The sequence below is a fragment of the Oryctolagus cuniculus genome, chromosome 1 (genome assembly GCF_051225735.1).
Source record: "Oryctolagus cuniculus isolate XC-2025 breed Fujian yellow rabbit chromosome 1, ASM5122573v1, whole genome shotgun sequence".
Lineage (NCBI taxonomy): Eukaryota > Metazoa > Chordata > Mammalia > Lagomorpha > Leporidae > Oryctolagus > Oryctolagus cuniculus.
This window is the reverse complement of record NC_142867.1, coordinates 236851831-236872966: the sequence shown is the minus strand read 5'-3', so window position 1 is coordinate 236872966 and position 21136 is coordinate 236851831. Positions and strand designations below refer to the sequence as shown.

General features: G+C 72.3%; 1 protein-coding gene across 1 annotated transcript in view; it reads right to left on the bottom strand.

The window, feature by feature from the left end:
• The window catches only part of NOTCH1 (notch receptor 1), a 35615-nt gene extending 14799 nt beyond the window's left edge, over nucleotides 1-20816 (bottom strand). The window contains exons 1-16 of the mRNA XM_070058926.2: nucleotides 20555-20816; nucleotides 19340-19418; nucleotides 7701-7963; nucleotides 7088-7426; nucleotides 5348-5470; nucleotides 4836-5069; nucleotides 4047-4202; nucleotides 3781-3966; nucleotides 3506-3619; nucleotides 2886-2999; nucleotides 2468-2701; nucleotides 2280-2390; nucleotides 1700-1892; nucleotides 1279-1424; nucleotides 1024-1137; nucleotides 40-159 (exon numbers count right to left, since the gene is read on the bottom strand). Of these exons, the coding sequence (XP_069915027.2) occupies nucleotides 40-159; nucleotides 1024-1137; nucleotides 1279-1424; nucleotides 1700-1892; nucleotides 2280-2390; nucleotides 2468-2701; nucleotides 2886-2999; nucleotides 3506-3619; nucleotides 3781-3966; nucleotides 4047-4202; nucleotides 4836-5069; nucleotides 5348-5470; nucleotides 7088-7426; nucleotides 7701-7963; nucleotides 19340-19418; nucleotides 20555-20615 (2587 nt within the window). The 5' untranslated portion in view covers nucleotides 20616-20816. The remainder of the gene's footprint in view (nucleotides 1-39; nucleotides 160-1023; nucleotides 1138-1278; nucleotides 1425-1699; nucleotides 1893-2279; nucleotides 2391-2467; nucleotides 2702-2885; nucleotides 3000-3505; nucleotides 3620-3780; nucleotides 3967-4046; nucleotides 4203-4835; nucleotides 5070-5347; nucleotides 5471-7087; nucleotides 7427-7700; nucleotides 7964-19339; nucleotides 19419-20554) is intronic.
• Between the last annotated feature and the right edge of the window lie 320 nt (nucleotides 20817-21136).

The following is a 21136-nucleotide window of genomic DNA, read 5'->3' as shown; positions in this document are numbered from 1 at the left end:
CCCACCGTCCACCGCGGGTCCCTCGGGGGCCAGCCTCACCCTGCCAGCCCGGGGGGCAGACGCAGGAAAAGCTCTCGTAGTCCTCGGATTCCTGGCACTCGCCGCCATTTCTACAGGGGCCGGGGGCGCAGGGGGCCAGGATCGCCTCACATGTGGCTCCTACGGGGAGGGGGCGCGCGGTGAAGCCTCGACCGGGCCAGCACCCCAGGCCGGCACCCGTGGGACAAGTGGGACCCTGAATGGGGGCGACAGCTGGGCACAGATGGACGGGGCCGCAGGCCCAAGCCCCTGGCCCCGGGCCGCTGCACACAGCCCTGACTTCCTGTTTACGGGCGCGGGGCTGGCGTCCCCCGCTATCTCCCGCGTCCCCGCTATCGCTTCCCAGGGCCTTTCTTCCCATCGGTTTCCAGGGCGACCCGGGCAGGCAGGAACAGGGCCAGCGTTTCCGACAATTGTGCAAGGGAAGCGGGGAGCGGGCAGACAGGAAGCGGTCAGCACAGCCCGCACCGCCCGCTGGCCAGAGGCAGGCGGCGGCCGGGGCCTCAGGGGCGCCCCGTGCGGCGGGAGGGGCGAGACCCAGCCCCTGCCTTCCGTCACCGAGAACACCCACGGCTACGCCGCTGTCCTGGAACCCTGGGCCCCAGCCTGGGGGCCCGACTCCACAGGTCCTCAACCAAGGGGGTTGCTTCCCACGGCCCCCGTGGCTGCAGGCACGGCAGGCGCTGGGACCCCTCCTCTGCTCCCTGGTCCCCACACAGGGGACCCCTGTCCAAAGGACCCCTCAGGCCGGCTCCCGGGGGAGGGCACAGCCCTCAGCCGGGCGTTCCGTGTCTCCGCTAACCTGGCAACCCCTCCCCCAGGTGCAGGCCCACATTTTGGGCAGCCGGCAGTGGGCTTACTGAGACTCCTTGCAGAACCTCCTGGAACACCTGTTGAGACCCACTGAGCCAGGCCCCGGCCACACGCAGCCACACCTGGTCACGCCCGGCCACGCCTGGTCACGCCCAGCCACGCCTGGCTCACCTGTGTAGGGCAGCAGGCAGTTGCACTTGTACCCGGCCACGTCGTCCATGCAGGTGCCCTGGTTTAGACAAGGGTTGGACGCACACTCGTTGATGTTGGTCTGGCAGTTGGAGCCTGCAGGAGTGGACAGCGGTCAGCATGTGGGCCGCTGCAGGAGCCCGGGGCCTGCTCCACGGGCCCCCAGCCCCCTCCTGTCCCGAGCAGAGGCCAGGCGCCCCGGGGGCGAGGCCGTGGGAGCTGGGCGCGCCGGCTCACCGCTGAAGCCTTCGCGGCAGGTGCACACGTAGCCGCCCGTCATGTCGCGGCAGCTGCCGCCGTTGACGCAGGGGTTGGACTCGCACTCGTTGTTGTTGGTGTCGCAGTTCGTGCCACCCCAGCCGGGGGCACAGTCGCACGTGTACCTGTGAGGCAGCCACACGGCGGGTCGGACGTGGGTCTGGCTGCGGGCCGTCAGCGGCCCAGAGTCGGGGCCCCTGGACCCGCAGCTGAGGCTGTGCCAGACCTGGGACAGCGCAGGGCAGGGGCCACGGCTGGGGGTCCTCCCCTCCTCCCCCACTGTGGATGCCGGGCAAAGATGGGGGGCCCCTGCCGGTTCCGACGGCGCCACCCAGGCCAGGACCCACGGGTGTCTCAGGCCCACTCTGGCCCGGTGTGGGGCCCCTGCTCCCGGCCGTACCCGTTGAGGCCGTCCCTGCAGACCCCGTGGACGCAGGGGTCGCTGCTGCACTCGTTGACCTCGGACAGGCACGTGGGCCCGTGGTAGCCCTCGGGGCAGCGGCAGCTGAAGCTGTTGACGCCGTCCTCACAGGTGCCCCCGTTATGGCATGGGCTGCCGGCACACTCGTCAATGTCCACGTTGCACAGGCTGCCTGCGGGCAGGGGCGGGGCTCAGAGACTCCCTCATGGTGGGGGCAGCCACGCCCTCGCTTCCCCGTGGGTCAACCCGGGACAGCGCACTGCCCCTCCGCACTTCCCAGGTGGCCACAGCCCCAGCCAGCCTGGCGCCGCCCATACCCAGGCTACCCAGTGGGTGCCTGTGGCCCAGGGAGGCCGCAGACAGAGATGGACACACACCCAGGGGCCTGGCCTGCCCACAGCCTGCGCCCTCACTGCCCACCAGGCCACGGTATGGGGCCCAGCCTGGGCTGGAGGGATGACCGGGGACAACGGGCACACGGGTGCCGGCCTGGCCCACCCAGGCACTCTGCTGCAGCTGGCTCGGGCCCCTGCCACCCCGGCCCTCGGGCCCCGCTCACCTGTGTAGCCCGGCTCGCAGGCACACTCGTAGCCGTCAATCTTGTCCAGACAGGTGCCTGAGTCGCAGGGGTTGCTGGCACAGTCGTCCAGGTTGATCTCGCAGTTGGGGCCTGGGGAGAGAGGCGGGGCCGTCAGCCCCAAGCCCCGCCCCTGCCGGCGCCCCGCCCCCGCCGGCCCGGCCCGGCACCTGTGGTCCCCTTGAGGCAGAGGCAGAGGTAGGCGTTGTCGCGGTCCTGGCAGGTGGCCCCGTGGCGGCAGGGCTGGCTGTAGCACTCGTTGACGTTGGTCTCACAGTGGTGGCCGGTGTAGCCGGGCCGGCAGACGCAGGTGAAGGTGGCGACACCGTCCTTGCAGGAGCCGTAGTGACAGGGGTCAGGGACGCACTCGTCAATGTCCACCTCGCAGTGGGTCCCCGTGTAGCCTGCGTGGCGGGAGGGGTGGGCACCGGAGGGCTCGGGACGCTGCCAGCCAGGCCGGGCCAGCGCACCCCCGGGAGGAAGGCAGGCGTGCGGGGCAGGGGATGGGGCGCTCCCACCCCCCGCCGGCGTCAGAGCAGAGCCACGCTCCGGCCCGGGTGTGCCAGGTGTGCCGCGCGGGCCCCGCACCTTCGGCGCACACGCAGGTGTAGGTGTTGGGCCCGTCCAGGCACTTGGCGCCGTTCTTGCAGGGCGTGCTGGCGCACTCGTCCACGTCGTACTGGCACAGGTGCCCGCTGAAGCCTGCGGCCGGGCAGGGGCACCTTCAGTGCTGGCTCCGCCCACAGCCTACCGCCAGTCCTCCCCCAAACCCACTCCCGCCTGCCCAGGGGTCTGAGGCTGCTGGCGACCATCTCAGGAGGAGGCTCGAGGCCGACCCCGGACGTCCCCCCCGCCCCGGGCCTCACCGGTGGGACACTCACACACAAACCCGTGTCCATCTCAGGAGGAGGCTCGAGGCCGACCCTGGACGTCCCCCCCGCCCCGGGCCTCACCGGTGGGACACTCACACACGAACCCGTGTCCATCTCGGGAGGAGGCTTGAGGCCCCGCCCCGGACGCCCCGCCCCGGGCCTCACCCGTGGGACACTCACACACGAACCCGTGTCCATCTCGGGAGGAGGCTCGAGGCCGACCCCGGACGTCCCCCCCGCCCTGGGCCTCACCCGTGGGACACTCACACACGAACCCGTGTCCATCTCGGGAGGAGGCTCGAGGCCCCGCCCCGGACGCCCCGCCCCGGGCCTCACCCGTGGGACACTCGCACAGGAAGTCGTTGGTCTTGTCCAGACAGCGGCCGTTGTGCAGGCAGGGGCTGCTGGCACACTCGTCCGTGTTCACCTCGCAGTGCACGCCCTCGTAGCCTGTGGCGGGGACCGGGGCGGTCAGCCGGGGGCTCCCCTACAGCCCCTGCAGGCCGGATGCCCGGACGCCCAGCACCCCCCCGCTGCGCCCCCACGCCGCCCGCCGCCCCAGCGACCCTGCGCCTCCCCGGCGCCCCCACGCCACGCCGCCCCGCACGCACCGGGCATGCAGATGCACTGGAACTCCCCGATCTGGTCCAGGCAGGTGGCGTCGTTCCGGCAGGGGCTGGAGATGCACTCGTTCACGTCCATCTCGCAGCGCGGGCCCGTGTAGCCCTGCAGGCACTGGCACTCGAAGGACCCCAGGGTGTTCAGGCACTTGCCCGCGTGCTCGCAGGGGTTGGCGCCTGGCGGGGTGGGGGGTGCAGGTCAGGGGCCGCTGTGGCCCAGGGCCTCGGCTCGGGCACCCCGGGACCCCCGTGCCTACCCAGGGCGCACTCGTCCACGTCCTGGCTGCAGGCTGGCCCCGTGTAGCCCGAGGGGCAGGTGCAGATGGCCTTGCCGTTCACAGGGTTGGTGTCACAGTTGGAGCCCTCATTGCAGGGGTTGCTGATACACGCGTCGTTGAGGTGGCACAGCAGGCCTGGGGGGCAGGGCGGACGGTGGTCACCCCCAACACCAGGGGGCAGGGCGGACGGCAGTCACCCCCCGACACCCAGGGGACAGGGCGGATGGCAGTCACCCCCGACACCCAGGGGACAGGGCGGACGGCGGTCACTCCCAGACACCCAGGAACAGGGTGGACGGCGGTCACCCCCGACACCCAGGGGACAGGGCGGACGGCGGTCACCCCCGACACCCAGGGACAGGGCGGACGACCGTCATCCATCCCCGACACCCAGGGGGCAGGGCGGACGGCGGTCACCCCCCGACACCCAGGGACAGGGCGGACGGCGGTCACCCCCCGACACCCAGGGACAGGGCGGACGGCGGTCACCCCCCGACACCCAGGGGGCAGGGCGGACGGCGGTCACCCCCCGACACCCGGGGGCAGGGCGGACGGCGGTCACCCCCCGACACCCAGGGGGCAGGGCGGACGGCAGTCACCCCCCGACACCCAGGGGGCAGGGCGGACGGCGGTCACCCCCCGACACCCCGAGGAGCCTCCCCCCACGGCCCTCCCTCCGACCCTCGGGTTTTTCCCGCCCCCGTGGGCCCCGCCCCCTCGCTCACGCTGGCCCTGCCCGGCCGGGGCGCCCGCGGGCCCGGCACCCACCCGTGCGGCCGTGCGGACACTCGCAGTAGAAGGAGGCCACGCGGTCGTGGCACGTGGCGCCGTGGAAGCAGGCGGCGCTGGCGCAGTCGTCGATGTTCTCGCTGCAGTCCTCGCCGGTCCAGCCGTTGACGCACACGCAGTTGTAGCCGCCGTGGCTGTTGTGGCAGGTGCCGCCGTTCTGGCAGGCGTTGGGCATGAGCTGGCACTCGTCCACGTCCTCCGTGCAGTACTGGCCTGCGGGGCGGGGGCAGGTGACCGTCCGCGGGGCGCTCCCCGCCCACCACGTGCAGGGCTGCGGTGCCACCCCCTCCAGGAAGCCCTCCTGGGCCGGCCCCACCCTGGCTCCTTCCTGTGCCCAGCACACGGGGGCTCTCGTCTTGCCGCGGTGCGGTGTCGGCTGCTACCCTTGCCTGCATCCCCCAGGGAGGGGCCCCGGGGCAGGTGCAGCTGCCATGCTGTGCCGGAGGATGGGGGGAGACTGGCGGAGGGCGGGGCCGCCTCCCGCGGCGCACCTGTCCACTCCGGCGGGCAGCGGCAGTTGTAGGTGTTCACGCCGTCCACGCAGGCGCCCCCGTTCTTGCAGTTGTTGGCGGGGCAGTCGTCCACATTCTCCTCGCAGTTCTGCCCGGTGAAGCCTGCGGCAGGGGAGCCGGGGCCGCATGAGCCTCGGCCCGCACCCGGCTCCTCGCCCTGCGGCGCCTGCGCCCAGGCTGCGCCCCGGGACCACAGGTGACCGCCCTCGTGGGAAGCCACCGCGAGACGGGCTGGCAGCCACACAGGGCATTCAGGGACACTGGGGTCTGGAAGGTTCTGTGGGAACCCCCCAAACAAGTCCCCAGTGGTGCCCAACGGGGCACCGTCCACGGCAACCTCGTCTCCTGGGGCTGACGCTGCGGTCTCCAGGCTCTGAGCCCCTGGCCGGCAGCTCCAGGGAGGGCAGGGGCGCAGCCTTGGGCTCCCGGCGCGGCCCCGGCACCAGGCGGTTACGCATTAATCCGCTCACCCTCCCCGGTTCAATCATCAACCCAGAAAGGCGTCTGGCAACAGCCAAACCTGCGCCGGTTACTGATTAAGGGCCCTCCCAGGGCGCCTCTGAGCCCCACCTGCCCCGCCCCCGCTCCCAGGGCCCCACCCAGCGTCCCCCACCACCACACTGCAGCCAAAGCCCGAGGCCGGGAATAGTCGGTGCAGACCGGACAGCGGTTTGGGGGCAGCCCCCTGGTCAGAGCCCAGAGCCAGGGGTCCAAGGCCCGGACCCCGAGCACCGGGCTCTGGCCTGTGGCCTGGGCAGTGGAGAGGGAGGGCGTGTGAGAGCACACGTGGACTGGCCAGCTCTGCCCACGCAGCCCTTCCCTGGAAACAGGGCCAGCAGGGACCCGGGAGGGGCTGCCCAGGGCTCGTTGCGGGGTTGGGGGTGACGGCTGTGGGCTCAGAGCCAGGCCCGCTCACGGGGAAGCCAGGGCTGGCGGAGTGCGGGGCGGTCCCAGCCTCCGTGTCCGCTGTGACCATCACGCAGGTCTCCCTGACACCCGCAGGGTCTGTGGGTGGTGTCTGGGCAGCGGCTCAGCTCTGCACCCGGGATGGCTGACCCCGCCCCAGGCCGGGCGTCCCCTCACCAGAGGCACAAGCCGGCCCCCGGCTCTCAGGCCTCAGACCCATGTGCTCCCGGCGCAAGGACCCCACCGGCCACCGGCCACCCTTCTTCCCTCCCAGCACTGCCCGGGGCCAGGCCGGCAGCTCTGAGCAGGCCGCGTGGCCTTCCCCCAGCCTGCCCAAGCTATCACGTGACAAGGCCCCTCACGCCTCACCTCCCCACCTGCACCCTGGCCGTCCCAACCCAGGACCCCGCTGCCCCAGGGGTCCACCCAGCCCGAGGGCTCTGCCCCGCCCTCCAGAAAGCCGAGTCTGTGGGCGGGGCTGGGGGGCACCACCCATCTTCCCACCAGGAGACTGCGAAGCCCTGGGGATTGCGAAACAGTGCACGCCCACCCCACGGGGGAGGGCGGAGACCCCAGGGCCCCGGAGGCAGGTGGGAGACGGGAGGGACGGCCCAGGCTGGCGACTCCAAGGAGCCTGGCACTGGGGGTCCTGCTGGCCCAGCCACAGGCTTTAACCCCAAGCAGCACCGCAGGTGGGGACCCGGCTGGGCCAGCGTCAGCTTGGCTTCCGGCCTGGCCCCGGCCTCGTGCGGGCCTCCTCCTAGGCGCACCTGCTGCCCGGCTGCCCAGGCGTGCGCAGCAGGCGGGACCTACCCGGCAGGCAGGCGCACTCGTGCGTGGTGTCCCCCGTGGGGCGGCAGGTGCCCCCGTTCTGGCAGGGCGACGGGCTGCAGGGCACGAAGGGCAGCTCGCAGTGGGGGCCGGTGTGGGTGGCGCGGCAGGCACAGCGGTAGGAGCCCACCTCGTTGTGGCACGTGCCCCCGTGGCGGCACAGCCCGGGGTTGCTGGCGCACTCATTCACGTCCTGCCTGCATGTGGGGCCGTGGAAGCCGGGCAGGCAGCCGCAGATGTAGGAGGACTCGAAGGGCAGGCACTGGCCGCCATTGGCACAGGGGTTGGAGGCACACGGGTCTGCCTGCTGGCACGACTTCCCTGGTGGGGGAGGGGTGGGAGAGAGGGGAGGCAGTCAGCCCCCAGGTCACTGGGGAGGGGCCTCAGGCGTGACCCCGTGCGGCCCCCAGCATCTGCTCCGTGGTCATTCTTTCTGCACACACCGAGGGCCCGAGTGACCGCCCCCTGCCTGGGACAGCAGCCGGTGGGGCGCGGTGGCCTGGAGCCTGGAACCCCCACACGGGGTCAGGGGCGGGTGGGGGCGGACACAGGGCACCCCTGGAAGGCAGGCCAGGGCCTGGGCCCCCACCCTCACCTGACCAGCCTGGCGGGCAGCGGCACTTGAACTCGGCCAGCGTGACCAGGTCGCAGGTGCCCCCATTGCGGCAGGGGTTGGTGACGCAGGCGTGGTCGAGGGGCGTCAGGCACAGGGGTCCGGAGAAGCCCAGGGGGCAGCTGCAGGCGTAGTCCACGGCGCCGCCGCGGTCCACCACGTGGCACGTCCCCGCGTTCCGGCAGGGGCTGCTGAGGCACGGGCTGGGGTCCTGGCACCGCGGGCCCACGAAGGCCCCGCTGCAGCTGTTGGCACACAGGCAGGCCGGTTAGCACCGCTCGGCGCGGACACCTGCCACGGCCTCAGCTGCCCCGGACAGCCGGGTGCGGGCGCCAGGGCCTCCTCGGGGAGGCGGGCAGGGGGCGGCCGCACGATACGCCGCTTCCCCGCACTGCCGGCTGCCAGGGGCTTAATGTCACCTCCAAAGGACAGTGACTGCTGACTGGGGGAACAGGCTGCAGACGGGAACGTTCCAGAAAGACCTGGCTCAGGCTTCAAACCCAGCCAGGCCGTGCTGACCCCAGGGGCCGCCCTGTGATGGAGACCACCCTGTGTACGGGGCTGGGAAGCAGGGCGACACCTGGACTAACGGACGGACGCTGTCTCCCACACGGGCGCCTCCCCCCGAGGAGGCCGAGCCCCCGACAGCAGCAGGGCTCCGCGACACATCCAGATGGCACTGGCCAGCGGCCACAGCTGGGGAAACCAAGGGGTCACTGGTCCCTGCCCGCCTCCCCCCAGGACCCACGGTCCGGGCCTGGCCTCGCAGGGTCCCCGGCCACCTGCTGGCCTGGTCAGGGGCGGCCTCGCTTTCTCGGCAGCAGAGCCAACCAGAACGGCCGCGTGGGGAGACGGTCCCCGGGCCGGGCACACCCCAGGCCTGCACCTGAGCCCTTGCTGCCGACAGTCCCGGTCCGCGTGCTGCTGGCTCCGCCCCCGCCCGGGGCAGGGGTCTGTGGGCCCCACCCCACAGGCCCGGGGGCATCTGTCTCCCCTGCAGGCTTCATCTGCGGCCACACCTCGGGCAAGGGGGACACAAAATGGCCACTCCACTGACCATCTGCAGCCAGAAAGCCACAAGTCCCCACCCAACCAACCAGGCTCCAGGAACACACCCCGCCCCCGGGCGGCCGGGCCTGGGACCCTGGGACCAGCGAGCAGGCACAGCCCCGAGGAAGGCGCGCCCTCACCCGCCTCTCCTGCGGGGCCCCCGCGCGTGAGGTCCAGTTACAGGCGGGCCAGGCCGCATCAATGCCCCATTGTCACGGGCGGGAGCTGGCCGGGGCTCCCACTGCGAGAAAGAGCTCTTTCTCCTTTCCCAGCCGCTGACGAAAGCAGCAGGGGGTGGGGGCGGGACACAGGGCGCCCGCTCATCAAAGCCGCGGCTCCCGGCACACACACTGGGCCCCTCCCCAGCCAGGCTCCGAGGCAGGAAGCCCACCGCTCACAGCCAGGGCCGCCCCATCACCGGTCCCTGGCAGACACGGGGGGCGGTCAGAGCAACGGAGTGCCCCAAGGTGATGGGACACGGGGGCCTGCCCAGACCTCACCCCCCCCCGGCCACCCAGGGGGGCACCTGTGGGAGACCTGCCCAGGCCAGAGGCATCCCCGTCACCGCGGCCGTGTGACGCTGGGCCGTCCCCGGGGAGAATACACCAATAAATCAGGCGTCGGCAGGCGGACAAAGCAGCTGGGAGCAGGTGCGCCCGCGGGTGGATGGGGCAGCAGCTGCTCCCGCCGGGCCGGCTGGCAGCCAAGCCCGGCGGGTGGGGCAGGAGCCGGGCGGCCGGCCGAGGAGAATGTGGGGGAATGCAGTGGCTGAGAGGGCCCATTGTCCTCCACTGCCACCCCGGGCTCCGGGGGCCGCACCGAGGCGCGCTGCCCAAGGGCCTGCCGTGGGGCGGCCAGCACCTACCACTCACACCCCAGAGCCACGGCACAGGCAGGGCCACGGGAGGGGTGGGGTGGGCCCTGGCTCAGCCGGGAGGCGGCGGAGGGGCTTGGGAGTGCGGGCAAGGGTGCAGCTTTGGGGCCATGCCCGGCCCCCACACCCAGGCCCCCGCTCCAGCTCCAGGTGGCCTCAGCCTGGGCCCACCTGGCCACGGAGCTGGGCTGCCCGGGGACTGACACCTGTTGCGCCTCCTCTCCCCAGTGCCCAGCTGTCCCTTGAAGGGGTGCAGCTCAGCCCAACCTCTGGAGCGGCCATTCTGTCCTGCACACCTGTGCTGGCAGGTGGGTGTGGACGCTGGGGACACCCCACGGGAGTCCTGGCCAGGGCCACGCGGAGCGACCCACGACACCCCCGCCGCCTGTGGCTCCTCCTTCCTCCCAAGATGGACGCAGCCGCCCTGGCCGGGACAAGAGCGGCACTGTCCCCCCACCCCCTGCAGCCCCCACGGCACAAGCCCAGCCACAGAGATGGGCTCCCCTCCAAGTCCCCACCTGAGGTCAGCGGCCACTGCTCATGCACCTGCCCTCCCGGCCCCCACGGCACTCGGTGGCCTGGCCGCTCAGGTGAGCAGCAGGTGGCTGGGGGCGCGGACGCGGCCGGGCCTCTGCCTCGCTTTGTTCCGGGCGTCGCCCGCCCTCCACAGCAATGCGGCTCCAGAAAGCGTCGGAGGCAGATGTTGCCGTGACCTTTCACCCGGGACTAATTCTAAATTGTGCTGTTTTCCTTTCTAAGCTAAGTGGCCATCTGCCACCCCGGGGTCAGGCGACGGCTCCCCCTGCGCACAGTGACGAGGGGGAGGGGCTGAGCGGGACGAGGCGAGCGGTTTCTGTCCAGCCGGAGGGTGGGGCAGTGTGGGGCCCCTCATCACGCGGAACCAGAGGGGCTCCCTCTGATGGACAGCGGGGGCCCGGAGGAGGGGCCCCCAGCCAGATGTGCACCTGCCCATGCTGGCGTCACCTTCCCGCGAGTGCCTGGGGCATGGCAGGGAGCAGCCCCCGGCCACCAGCCCAGACTCTGGCTCTGGCCGAGGCCAGGCTGGACTGGCACAGGTGAGGTGCACCTGCTAAAGGCAGCTGTGCAGAGACACCCAGGACTCCCATGGCACCCGGGTGCCCCGCCCCACCCCAGGGGCCTGCGGTGGGGAAAAGCCTGGAAACCGAGGCCGGTGCGGGGCTGTGCTCCGCAGGGGGGCGGGGGGCAGAGCCCCACGCAAGGGCTGAAGCCAGGCACCGGCCGGCCCCGCCCACCACCCCAGGCAGCCCGTGTCCCTGGGAACAGAGGGGAGGCAGCCCTGGCTTTAATTAGCCCCGGCCCGGCTCCCCCTGTGCTGGGAGACCTGCCCAGGTACACGCCCCCCCCAGGGCCCCCTGGCTCAGCTCCCAGCCCATCTCCCGACACACACAAGTCCAAAGTTTCCCGGACGGCAGGTGATAAATGGGGGTCATCTCCTCCCCAGATGCCCACCGCGCTGCCTGCTCCTGGGAAGCCGGGGCCAGACCCTGCCGGGCTCTGCCTCCCCCACCCAGCCCTGACTGGCCTCCTGCCCAGGGAGGAGTGGGGGGTCTCACTGCACCTGCCTGGGTCCCCACAGGGCATCAGCCACACCACCATCAAAGCACGGCTCAGCCTGCCCCACCCCACAGCCCGACCCTGCCGACCCCCCCGCCCCCAGCAGCTGCCTTCTGCCCAAACCACAGCTGCCCTGCCGCACTCACAGCCTGACCCCCACCCCGCCATCCATCACCCCCGCCAGGGCAAATGGGTCAGTGCAGGCTGGGTGGGGACAGGAAGGGGACCCCAAGGCTCCTGCCGCTGGGAGAGGCCAGATTAGGCCTGAGAACAGAGGGCCAGCGAGCCCAGGGCCGTCCCAGGCCGAGCGGCCCAGACCCCGCCAGGAAGCACGGCTGCTGACGAATGAAGTGCTCACGGCAGGCTGGGCAGGGGCTCCCCGGAGGTCCTGGGCAGAGCCCCACACGGCACGGAAGGCCGCAGGCTGCCCGCACACCTGTCTGAGACCAGCTGGCTGCGTGGGGAGACGGCCCCACCGGGCCCAGCCGGCCGCGTGGGGAGACAGCTCCACAAGCCGCGACTGACTCCCCTTTCCGCTCCCAGCTCCCTCTCCCACAGGGTGCAGGCACGGGGCGCCCACACAGGCCCTGCCCACGGACGGGACGCAGAGCCACGGGCTTGGCGCGGATGCCTCCAACCGCCTGTGGCCTCCCCTGGCCTCCGCGGCAGGCATTAGGCGGGGGCAGCCCGGAGCCGCGCGGGGCCCCGCTCCCCAGCCTCAGCCGGAGGCGCCGCGGAGGGGCCGGCCGGAAGAGAAGGCCGCGGTGGGCACTGGGGAAACCGAGGCGGGCGGCCTTCCGCGCACCCAGGGCTCTGCTGCTGTCTTCCGATCTCCGCCCGAGGCGCGTCCTCTGGGGCTCCAGCAGCCTGCGCGGGGCACAGGAAAGGCCAGCTTCCTTCCCTGCTCCGGGGAAGCCCTTTGTGTGGGGGGCGGCCGGAGCCGGACGGCCTCCCGGAAGCCACCTTTCCCACCACAGGCAAACAATGCCTGAGGCCCCGCTGGCCCCAGCAGCCCCAACCGAGGGGCCTGGGGGCCAGGGCAGGCTCCAGGAGCTTCCGGCAAACAGCCCAGCTGGCCCACAGAGGGGCGTGTGGGGGCACCAGGCCCCGGGGCTGTGAACCCAGGGCCCACGGAGGGGCGCGTGGGGGCACCAGGCCCCGGGGCTGTGAACCCAGGGCCCACGGAGGGGCGCGTGGGGGCACCAGGCCCCGGGGCTGTGAACCCAGGGCCCACAAGGGGCGCGTGGGGGCGCCAGGCCCCGGGGGTGTGAACCCAGGGCCCACGGAGGGGTGCGTGGGGGCACCAGGCCCCGGGGCTGTGAACCCAGGGCCCACGGAGGGGTGCGTGGGGGCACCAGGCCCCGGGGGTGTGAACCCAGGGCCCACGGAGGGGTGTGTGGGGGCGCCAGGGCCCGGGGGTGTGAACCCAGGGCCCACAAGGGGCGCGTGGGGGCACCAGGCCCCGGGGCTGTGAACCCAGGGCCCACGGAGGGGCGCGTGGGGGCACCAGGCCCCGGGGCTGTGAACCCAGGGCCCACGGAGGGGCGCGTGGGGGCACCAGGCCCCGGGGGTGTGAACCCAGGGCCCACGGAGGGGCGCGTGGGGGCACCAGGCCCCGGGGGTGTGAACCCAGGGCCCACGGAGGGGCGCGTGGGGGCACCAGGCCCCGGGGGTGTGAACCCAGGGCCCACGTGGGCGTGGTGGCACCAGGCCCCGGGGGTGTGAACCCAGGGCCCACAAGGGGCGCGTGGGGGCACCAGGCCCCGGGGGTGTGAACCCAGGGCCCACGGAGGGGTGCATGGGGGCGCCAGGGCCCGGCCTCCCCACGGGCCACCGGGGTAATTTCCCATCCAGAGCTGCAGACGAGGCTGGCCCCCCCTAGATGCGCACACGCACACCCCACTCGGCTCCCGGCACCACGCGTGCCACGGGGCCTGCGCTCCCGCGTGGGGCGAGCCCAGCCCTGCACCCCACAGCTGCTCAGCCGAGGTGATCGATACGCACACGGGGCGGGTGCCGCTGGGAGGGCTTAATCCAAAACTCGATTAATGAAGTCGGCGATCGCAGACAGAGCTCGGCGCCAAAGCCCAAAGCGAGCCTGCTGACAACTTCCACCACGTGCGGGGGCTGGGGGGAGGCCCGGGGGGGGGGGCACCCGGCATCCTCCTGGAGGACGGGGGCGGGGCACAACCAGGCCACACCCCTCCTGCTCCCCCGCACTTGGGACTTCACAGCTGCGGCCTCGCCGGGAGGCGCAGGCAGGTCAGGGGTGCGGGCAGCCCTGGGGCGGGTCCGTGGGAAAGGCGAGGAGGGCGTGCGTCCCTCCCGTCCCACCCGGCCCCGGCCTGGATTTCGCGGCTGACCACGCATCTCCCCAGGCCAGGAGGCCCAGGGTCGCTCCAACCTGAGTTCAGCTGAAACAGGAAACCCATGGGGGCAGAGGCAGGGTTCCGGGCGGGAGCCCTGGGAAGCAGGCAGTCCCCAGCCACCTCTGCACCGCTCCCCCACGGTGCCTGTGTCCCTCCTGCCCATCGTGTGCACTCGGGGGGCTCAGGGAGGTAGCCCACAGCCACCTGCCCCCAGGCAGAGAGCCGGGGCGCTGGGTGAGGCAGCTCCCAGGACACCTGCCTTGTGCGGCCACACAGACCCCCGCGGGGCCAACTCTGAGCTGCCCCCTGACTTAGCCGTGGCAGAGGTGGTGGGCAGCAGATGTGGCCCCCCAGGCCACGCCCACCCCCACAGCCCACACTGGCCCGACAAGGTGCAGAACAGCCTCCCGAAACAGCTGAGCCCCATCCCAGCCCGGCTCGCACAGGCGCACCTGCCGTCCACACAGCCACGGCCACCAAGGTGCCTGGGCTCCAGCTATGGGCTCCCAGCGCTGGAGGGGCTCTTGGGGGCGGGACCCAGGGTGTCCCAGGACTGTGGGGGGCACTGAGCTGTCCCCAACATCACCCGTATCCTCCCCATGTGACCCACATCAATCTCGCACCTGACCCCCACCAAGCGCCGACGCTGGCACTGGCTGGCTGGCCTCCCACACACACAAGCCTCAGGCTGCCCCCCGCCCCGGGAAGGAAGTGAGGCAGAGGCAGCCCCGCCCCCTGGGGCTGCCCCCAGGAGCCACGACCAACCAGGGACCGACCAGGGACGAACCAGGGACAGCCGCGCACGGCAGGCAGAGGCGGGGCCGAGTCCCCGCGGCAGCATCTGCGTACCAGAAAGCTGTCAGGGAAAAACAGCCTCAGAGCCCGGCTTCTCCGCCAGCCTCATTTCCAGTAACCGCGCGTTTCCGGCCGTCAGCACCTGAAACCGAGGGGGGAGGCCCCTGGACGGAGCCTTCCCGCTCGCACCCCCACGGCAGCCCCCAGAGGCCAGACCCGGCCGGCCCCGCCCACAACCGGCGGGACACTCAAGGCAGAAAGACCCCTCCTCCCGCCAGGGCGCCCTGCAGGGACCGCCTGGAGCGACGTGGCCTCCCACGCGGCTGTGGCGCAGGCTGACGGAGGCAGAAGTCTAGGGCCAAGCCACACCTCAGCGCCCAAGCGTCCTCCCAGCCCCGCGTCCCCCGTCCGGGCCTAGGGACTCCCAGGTGTGTGAGGGGGAGGGGGAGCCCACCTCTCAAACCCCGGCCTGTCCACACACAGACGGGCGGCACCTCGGGACCCGCCTCCCCGCGGCACTGGCTCAGGGAAGGGCCAGGCTGGCCCCCTGCGCTGCTGGGGATCCCCTGGCTCGAGAGCACCCCACAAACAAGGACACCCAGGCAGGCGACAGGGGAAGCCCGGCGACCGTGGGGTGACAAACAGCCCCGTCTACCCAGGAGGCCAGGGCCCCCGGAGCCGGCCGCAACCCACGCGGTGGGAGCCGCAGGTGTCCCTGGCGGAGCTGAGGGCGGCCCGCAGTCTGCCCGAGACCCGGGAGCGGCCGGGGCGTCTGAGACCACTCAGAGACAGAGGGCAGGCCCCACGTCTGGACTGTGTCCACTGACGGCCCAGAGCCTGCACCCCTGGCCGGTGCCCGGCCCCAGAGGAACGAGGCCGGGCGCCACACCGCAACCCAGCCCGCCTGGGACACACGCGCACGCCCAGAACAGGCAAAGCTTGGGAGTGGCTGTTTTCGGGGACAGCTTCAGCGTGGGGTGACAAAAACGTCCTGCTCCCAGAGTCCGGGGTTGAGCTAAATGCCACCAAAGCGCCCCGAATGCCATCGGACCGTGCCCCAAGTTCCACGCTGACTACGGTTGAAGGGCAGGCTTCCTGCTATGCCTAACTGACCACTACCGACAGCCATCCAGGCCTCGGGGGAGTGGGGTGAGGGCCCGAGAAGGGTGCCCCCCGCCCTCCCAGCCTGCTCCGGCCATCAGGGGAGCACACCTGGGCCGGGGCAGGCCCCAGCCTGGCAGAAGCTGCCCGCCGGGGCCGTTCTGACTCCCAGGGGTCAGCCTGGCTGCATGTCCCTGCCGCAGCAGAGGGGCCCCGCCCCGGCCTGGACAGGCAGGCAGGCCCGGGCCCACCGCCAAGACGCCCAGGGGCAGCCGCTCGTTAAACCTGGGGATGTGAGGGGCAGGACCCGCCCGCACCGCCCGCCTCCGTCTTCCCACCTGTAAACTGGGAACAAGACGGACCGCGCCCACCACCAGCAGCGCCTGCCAGGCTTCCGCGAGGCCCGAGCCGGGGCCGCGTCTGCCCTGGCCGCCGTACCCCGCGTAACCCAGGAAAGCAGCACGCAGCCGACTGCAAAGCCACATCCTCTCGCTATTTATAGCCAAGACATGAAACAGGAAAGGTCCCCTCCCCACACCAGGATGGCGCAAGAAGCCCTGGGCCCTCCACGGGGGCCTTCAGCCTGCGACGCCCCCCACGTCAGGGGTCCCGGCCCCAGCAGCTGGGCCACTCCGTGGGGGGCCGCCCCAGCCTCTTCTGCCAGGTCACACGTCTGTCCCGTCCCGCTCTCCACTTGTCCTTGCCCTTCAACGGCAAAGTGCGGGTTGCAGGGACCTTCCCTGGAAGAACCCTGGGCCCCGGCCACCCCCCCACTTTCCACCTGACGCCGCGTCTGTGCTGTTCTGACCACATCCTGGAGGCCCAGGTGCGACACAGACCAAGGCCGGCACTGTGCCTCCCCGGGGCCTGGCTGGGACGTGCAGGTGACTGGATGGAAACAGCCAGACAGGGGTGACAGGGACAGCTGGCGTCCAGGGCCCGGTCACTTCCCACCAGGCCCGTAAGGGAAGCCACACCCCCAGCCCCACTTCCTCGCAGAGCGGCTGGGAAGCGGCTGGGAAGTGGCTGGGGCGGGCGGGCGAGCGCACCAGAGGGGCAGGGCGGCCACACGCAGCACCAGCTGTGCGACCCCAGGGCCACCGCCTGACCCTGACATCAGGCCACGCCAGGCCCGATCCCGCTAGTCACGCGAGCTGGAGGCCATCCCGCCGCCTTCAGCCCACCCTGGACGCTGACTGAGTATGGGTGAGGCTGGGCCTGCCGCGTCCCCCGCGTGGGTCCCACAGGGCTGGTGTCGCCGTGCCGCGGGCTCAGCACCCCCATCAGAGCGCTGGTTCCAGTTCTGGCTGCTCTGCTCCCGACCCGATGCTGAGTTCCCGGCGTGGGGAGGCAGCAGCCGCCGACCCAGGTGCCGGTGCCGTGGTCCCCGCTACCCGTGTGGGAGACCTGGGCGGGTTTCCAGGCCCTGGCTTCAGTGTGGCCCAGCCCTGGCCGTTGTGGCCGTCTGGAGAATGAATGAGGGTGGGGGGTCTTGTTCTCGGTTCTTCCAAATTCCTAAACTGTTTTTAAAACGTCGCAGGAAGCAAGGGCCGCTGGGACTAGCACCGCCACGGGTAGCAGAATCACAAAATCACAAGCCCTCCCCAAGCAGGGCCTGGGCCTGCGCCCCACCCACCCACTCTGAGTTAATTCACGAACCACATTAATGTCCCAGGGACAGGAACCGACAGCAGCTGGGGCTCCCAGGGAGGCCGGGAGGGAAGGGCCTCTCACCTGGTGCCAGCCACCCGCCCCCTACAGGGCAACTGGGAAGCAGTCCCACTGCACAGATGGGAAAACCGAGACCCGCGTGCCCTGATGACCCAGGTCACGGAGCTAGCGGGGCGCCGAAGCCAGGGCTGGACACGGGGCGGCCCAAAGCTAACGCCCACTACCCCCTTCTCCCCCGGGGAGCTCCGGCACGAGGGACCACTCCACTTCGGGGGCTCCCAGAAGATGCCCATCTCCCAGCCCAGAGGCCAGCAGCCCTGGACAACACAGCCCACCCCAACGGTCGCTCTGCTCCTGGGGGCTCTCCGGCATCCCCAGCACCGGACGGAGCCACCGTGGCCACCACACATGGCAGCTGCCCAGAGGCCACGCCCACCTGCCCCCAGGTTGCAGCCCCTCCACAGTCTCGGGGCTGCACCTCCTGGGACGGCGCCAACGGACATGGCTCCTTCCGCCTCTGAGCCCCGCAACCACCTGACCGGCCGCCCGGGACGGCTCCTTCTCCCCGGGATGGGAAGAGGTGATTCACCGGGGACAGGCGAGCCGCCGCCTGATCCGTTCCCATGCCCTCTGCAGGGGAGTCAGCACCATGAGTCCAGAACTTTCCAAGCACGGAGCCGGGATGGGGCCGGCGGGCTCGGGAGGCCCCATGCCAGCTGCCTCCTTGGGAAGAGGGTGGGATTCTCCCCTGGGCCCCCATGGGCCCCCCGTGGGCTCTGGCCAACTCCTAGACAGACCTTCCGGGGCCTTCTGAGAAGGCTGGGCGGGAACCGGGAGGCAGGGCGGCCCACGGGGGGGGGGGGGCAGTGAGAGTCCCCGGACCTGCGTCCCTCGGAGGCCCTGCTGCCCAGGGGTGGGGGCCTCTGCCCACGGCGCTTCCGTCCTGCCTTCCAATTGGCTCTGGGGGGTGGCGTGGGCACAATGAGGCCTCTGTGGCAGAGCTCGGCTGAGCGCCAGGCCCAACTGAGGCAGGCTTCCCGCCGGGCCCGGGCAGGGGACTCGGGGGGCGCGCGCCCGGCACCGCCCTCCCAGGAAGGTTCCCAGCCCTGGCCCGCGGAGCGCCGAGCGCCGAGGCAGCGAAGGGCGTAATTAATCACTCGGCATTAATCCGCCTCCCCAACAATAGCGGCTGCGCGGCCGCTGAAGCCCAGCTGTCGGCCCCTGAATGAAAGGAAACGAGATTTAGGGCCGCCAGCGTCCGCGAGGCTTCTGCACGGGCAGGGCAGCCCCAAAAGCCAGGGGGTAGAGGAGCCGGCATGCATTCATTAGTGCCTGACAAAGACACAATCCGCTTTGTCCATTAAACTGCACGCAGACGGCCTAATTGGCTTCGGCGTGGGGGGGGCTGCCGGCCCACAGGCCGGGCACCGGGGCGGCAGGAGCCGCCGGGGTTGCCACGGCAATGGGCCCTTGGGCGGTTGGAACGAGGGCGCCCACGGCTGGGGAACTCCCTCCGGTTCCAGACGCCTCTTCGTTATTCTGGTCAGGGACGAGCTGAACTTGACGGGCGCCGGCCGGGGGCCGACGGGGGGCTCCCGGGCAGGCGGGCGGCCGAGGAGGAGCACATTCCAAGACATCCCGGCCTCCGCCCGCCCACGCCACCCCGAGTCTGGGAGGTCAGAGGCTGCAGATGCCGAGACAGGAAGCAAACTCCCCGCAGGCGGCCCCACATCCCACAGCCCCAGGAGCTGGGTGCAGCCCGGCACCCCGGGCCCAGGGAGGGCTCTGGGCCGAGCAGGGGGTGGGTTTTGTTTGGAGCTGTTTCCTGCGCAGGGGAGGCGGCTCCCCGGGTGACACAGTGGGGGAGGACACACAGCACCCCCCCACACCCACCGTGTCCCAGGGTCTTCAGGAATCAAGGGGCGCCAGGGGTCGCCCCTCGACCCCGAAGCACACTGAGACCTCCAGCGGCCAGACCCGCGTGCGGCATAATTGCTGGTGATTAAGTAATTGCCAGGCTGGGTCCAATAAAAGTCAGCACGTGACCCAGCCGGCCTTCTGGGCTATCCCCAGAAGACAATGGCCCAGTGTTCCGGGCCGCAGCAGGCAGGGGCTCGGCTCCCCACCAAGGCAACAGGTCCCCGGCGCGACGCGGCGGTACTCACACGCAGGCCTCCGTGCCGTTGGCCACTTCACACCTGCCACCATTCATGCAGCTCTCCCCGGGCTGGGAGCATCTCGGGCCTGGGGAAGTGGGGGAGAGAGGGTGGTTACCGGGGCTTCCCGAGGGCCCACCCCTCGATTCCGGGGCATGAGCGTGGGGTGGGGAGCGGCCGGGGCCACAGCCCGCCCCGATGAAACCCGGGGGCTTCAGTGCTCTGGCCCAGGGTCTGTGCCCAGAGGTGGCCAGGCCTGGGAACAGGTGGGCGAGGCCAGCAGGTGAACTGGTGGGGAGGGGCAGCTGGAGCCCCCCCCAAGCTGGGTGCTGGGGAGCCCTGGAGGGCGGGGGCCCCGTCCAGCCACCCAGATTGTCTCGTGCGAACGCGATCTGCCAGGGCAGCCCCCACTCGTGGGAAAATGCGACAGCTGCGCCCCCGCCGCCCCGCCCGCCGACAAAGCGCCAGGCGCGGAATCAGAGCGGCCCATTGTCGCCGGGGCCGCCTCCGGGGCACGGGGACAGCGCCCGGGGCCGCCCCGCCTCCGCCGACACCCAATACCTGCCCCCGCGGCGGGCGTCTCCAGGGGCAGCCCCGCCACGGCCCCCGGAAGGCGGCTGCGGAGCGCGCGCGCGCGACCCCCGCGCGCGGCTGCCACGGGACGGGTGTGAGCTGGAACCCACTTTTTGGGAGGGGGTACCGGACAGGTCATTCTCACGCCCCGGAGTTCCCGACGGGAGCGCGCGGGAACCAGCGCCCCAGCCCGCGCGCCGCCCCCGCGGTTTCCAAACTTCAGCTGCGGAGAGCGACCGAAAACTCCAGTCCCGCCAGGCACGGGGGAGGCCTCGGCGCATCTCCCACCCCCACGCACCCGCCCGCGAGCCGGGCTGCGCGACACGCGCCGCGCGGCCCCGGACCCCGCGCCCCGCGCCCCGACATCCGGGCGCAGCAGAGAACACAAGCGGCCCCGACAAGCAACAGGAAGCCAGAGGGACTCGACTCAAACCGAGAAGCGGCGGGCGGCCGGCGGCGCGCCCCGCGGGGCCCCCACGGCCCCACGCCCGGCTCCGACCCCGACCGCGGAGCGGCGCCCCGACGAGGGGCGAGCGGCAGGGGCCGGGCCGCCGCTCCCTGCCCCTCCAGGGCCCGATCCCCCACGCGCGCCCGCGCGCGAAGTTTCCGGGGAACGCGGGGAGTTGCGGGCCGCGGCGGGCGGGCGCCTACCTCTCGCGGCCAGCGCGGGCAGCAGCGCCAGGCAGAGCAGGGGCGCCGGCAGCGGCCGCATGCCTGCCCGTCGGCTGCCCGCTGCCCCGGGCGGCGGCTCCCACGCACACGCGCGCCCGACGGTGCGGCGGGCGGGTCCCGCTCCCTCCCGGCCGGCGGCGCGCTGCGCTCTCGCAGTGTCCGGGCCGGCTCGGCGGCCGCTCGCCCCTCCGCAGCGCCCGCGCCCCTGCGCTCCCGCCCGCGGCCGAGGCACGAGTGAGGCGCGGGGCCGCGCCGCGCTCCGCCCCCGCCGGGAGAGCCGCCCCCCGCCCCGCCCCGGCCGGCCCCGCCCCGCGATCCCTCCGCACCCCGCGCCCCGTCGCGGGCCGCGCGTCCCTGCGCGCGCGCCCCGGGCGGCCCCGCGCCCCGCGGCCTGGGGCGCGCGTCCGGAGCCGGGCGCTGGGCGGCGGGGGGCCGCGGCGGCGCGGGGCGGGCGGCAGCGGGCGCCCGGGGACTACTTCTCGCTCTCAAGTTTTCGGAGGCCGAAAGTTTGAGCCGGGGCTGCGGAAGGATCCGCCCGGGCCGTCGCCTCGCGCGGCGACA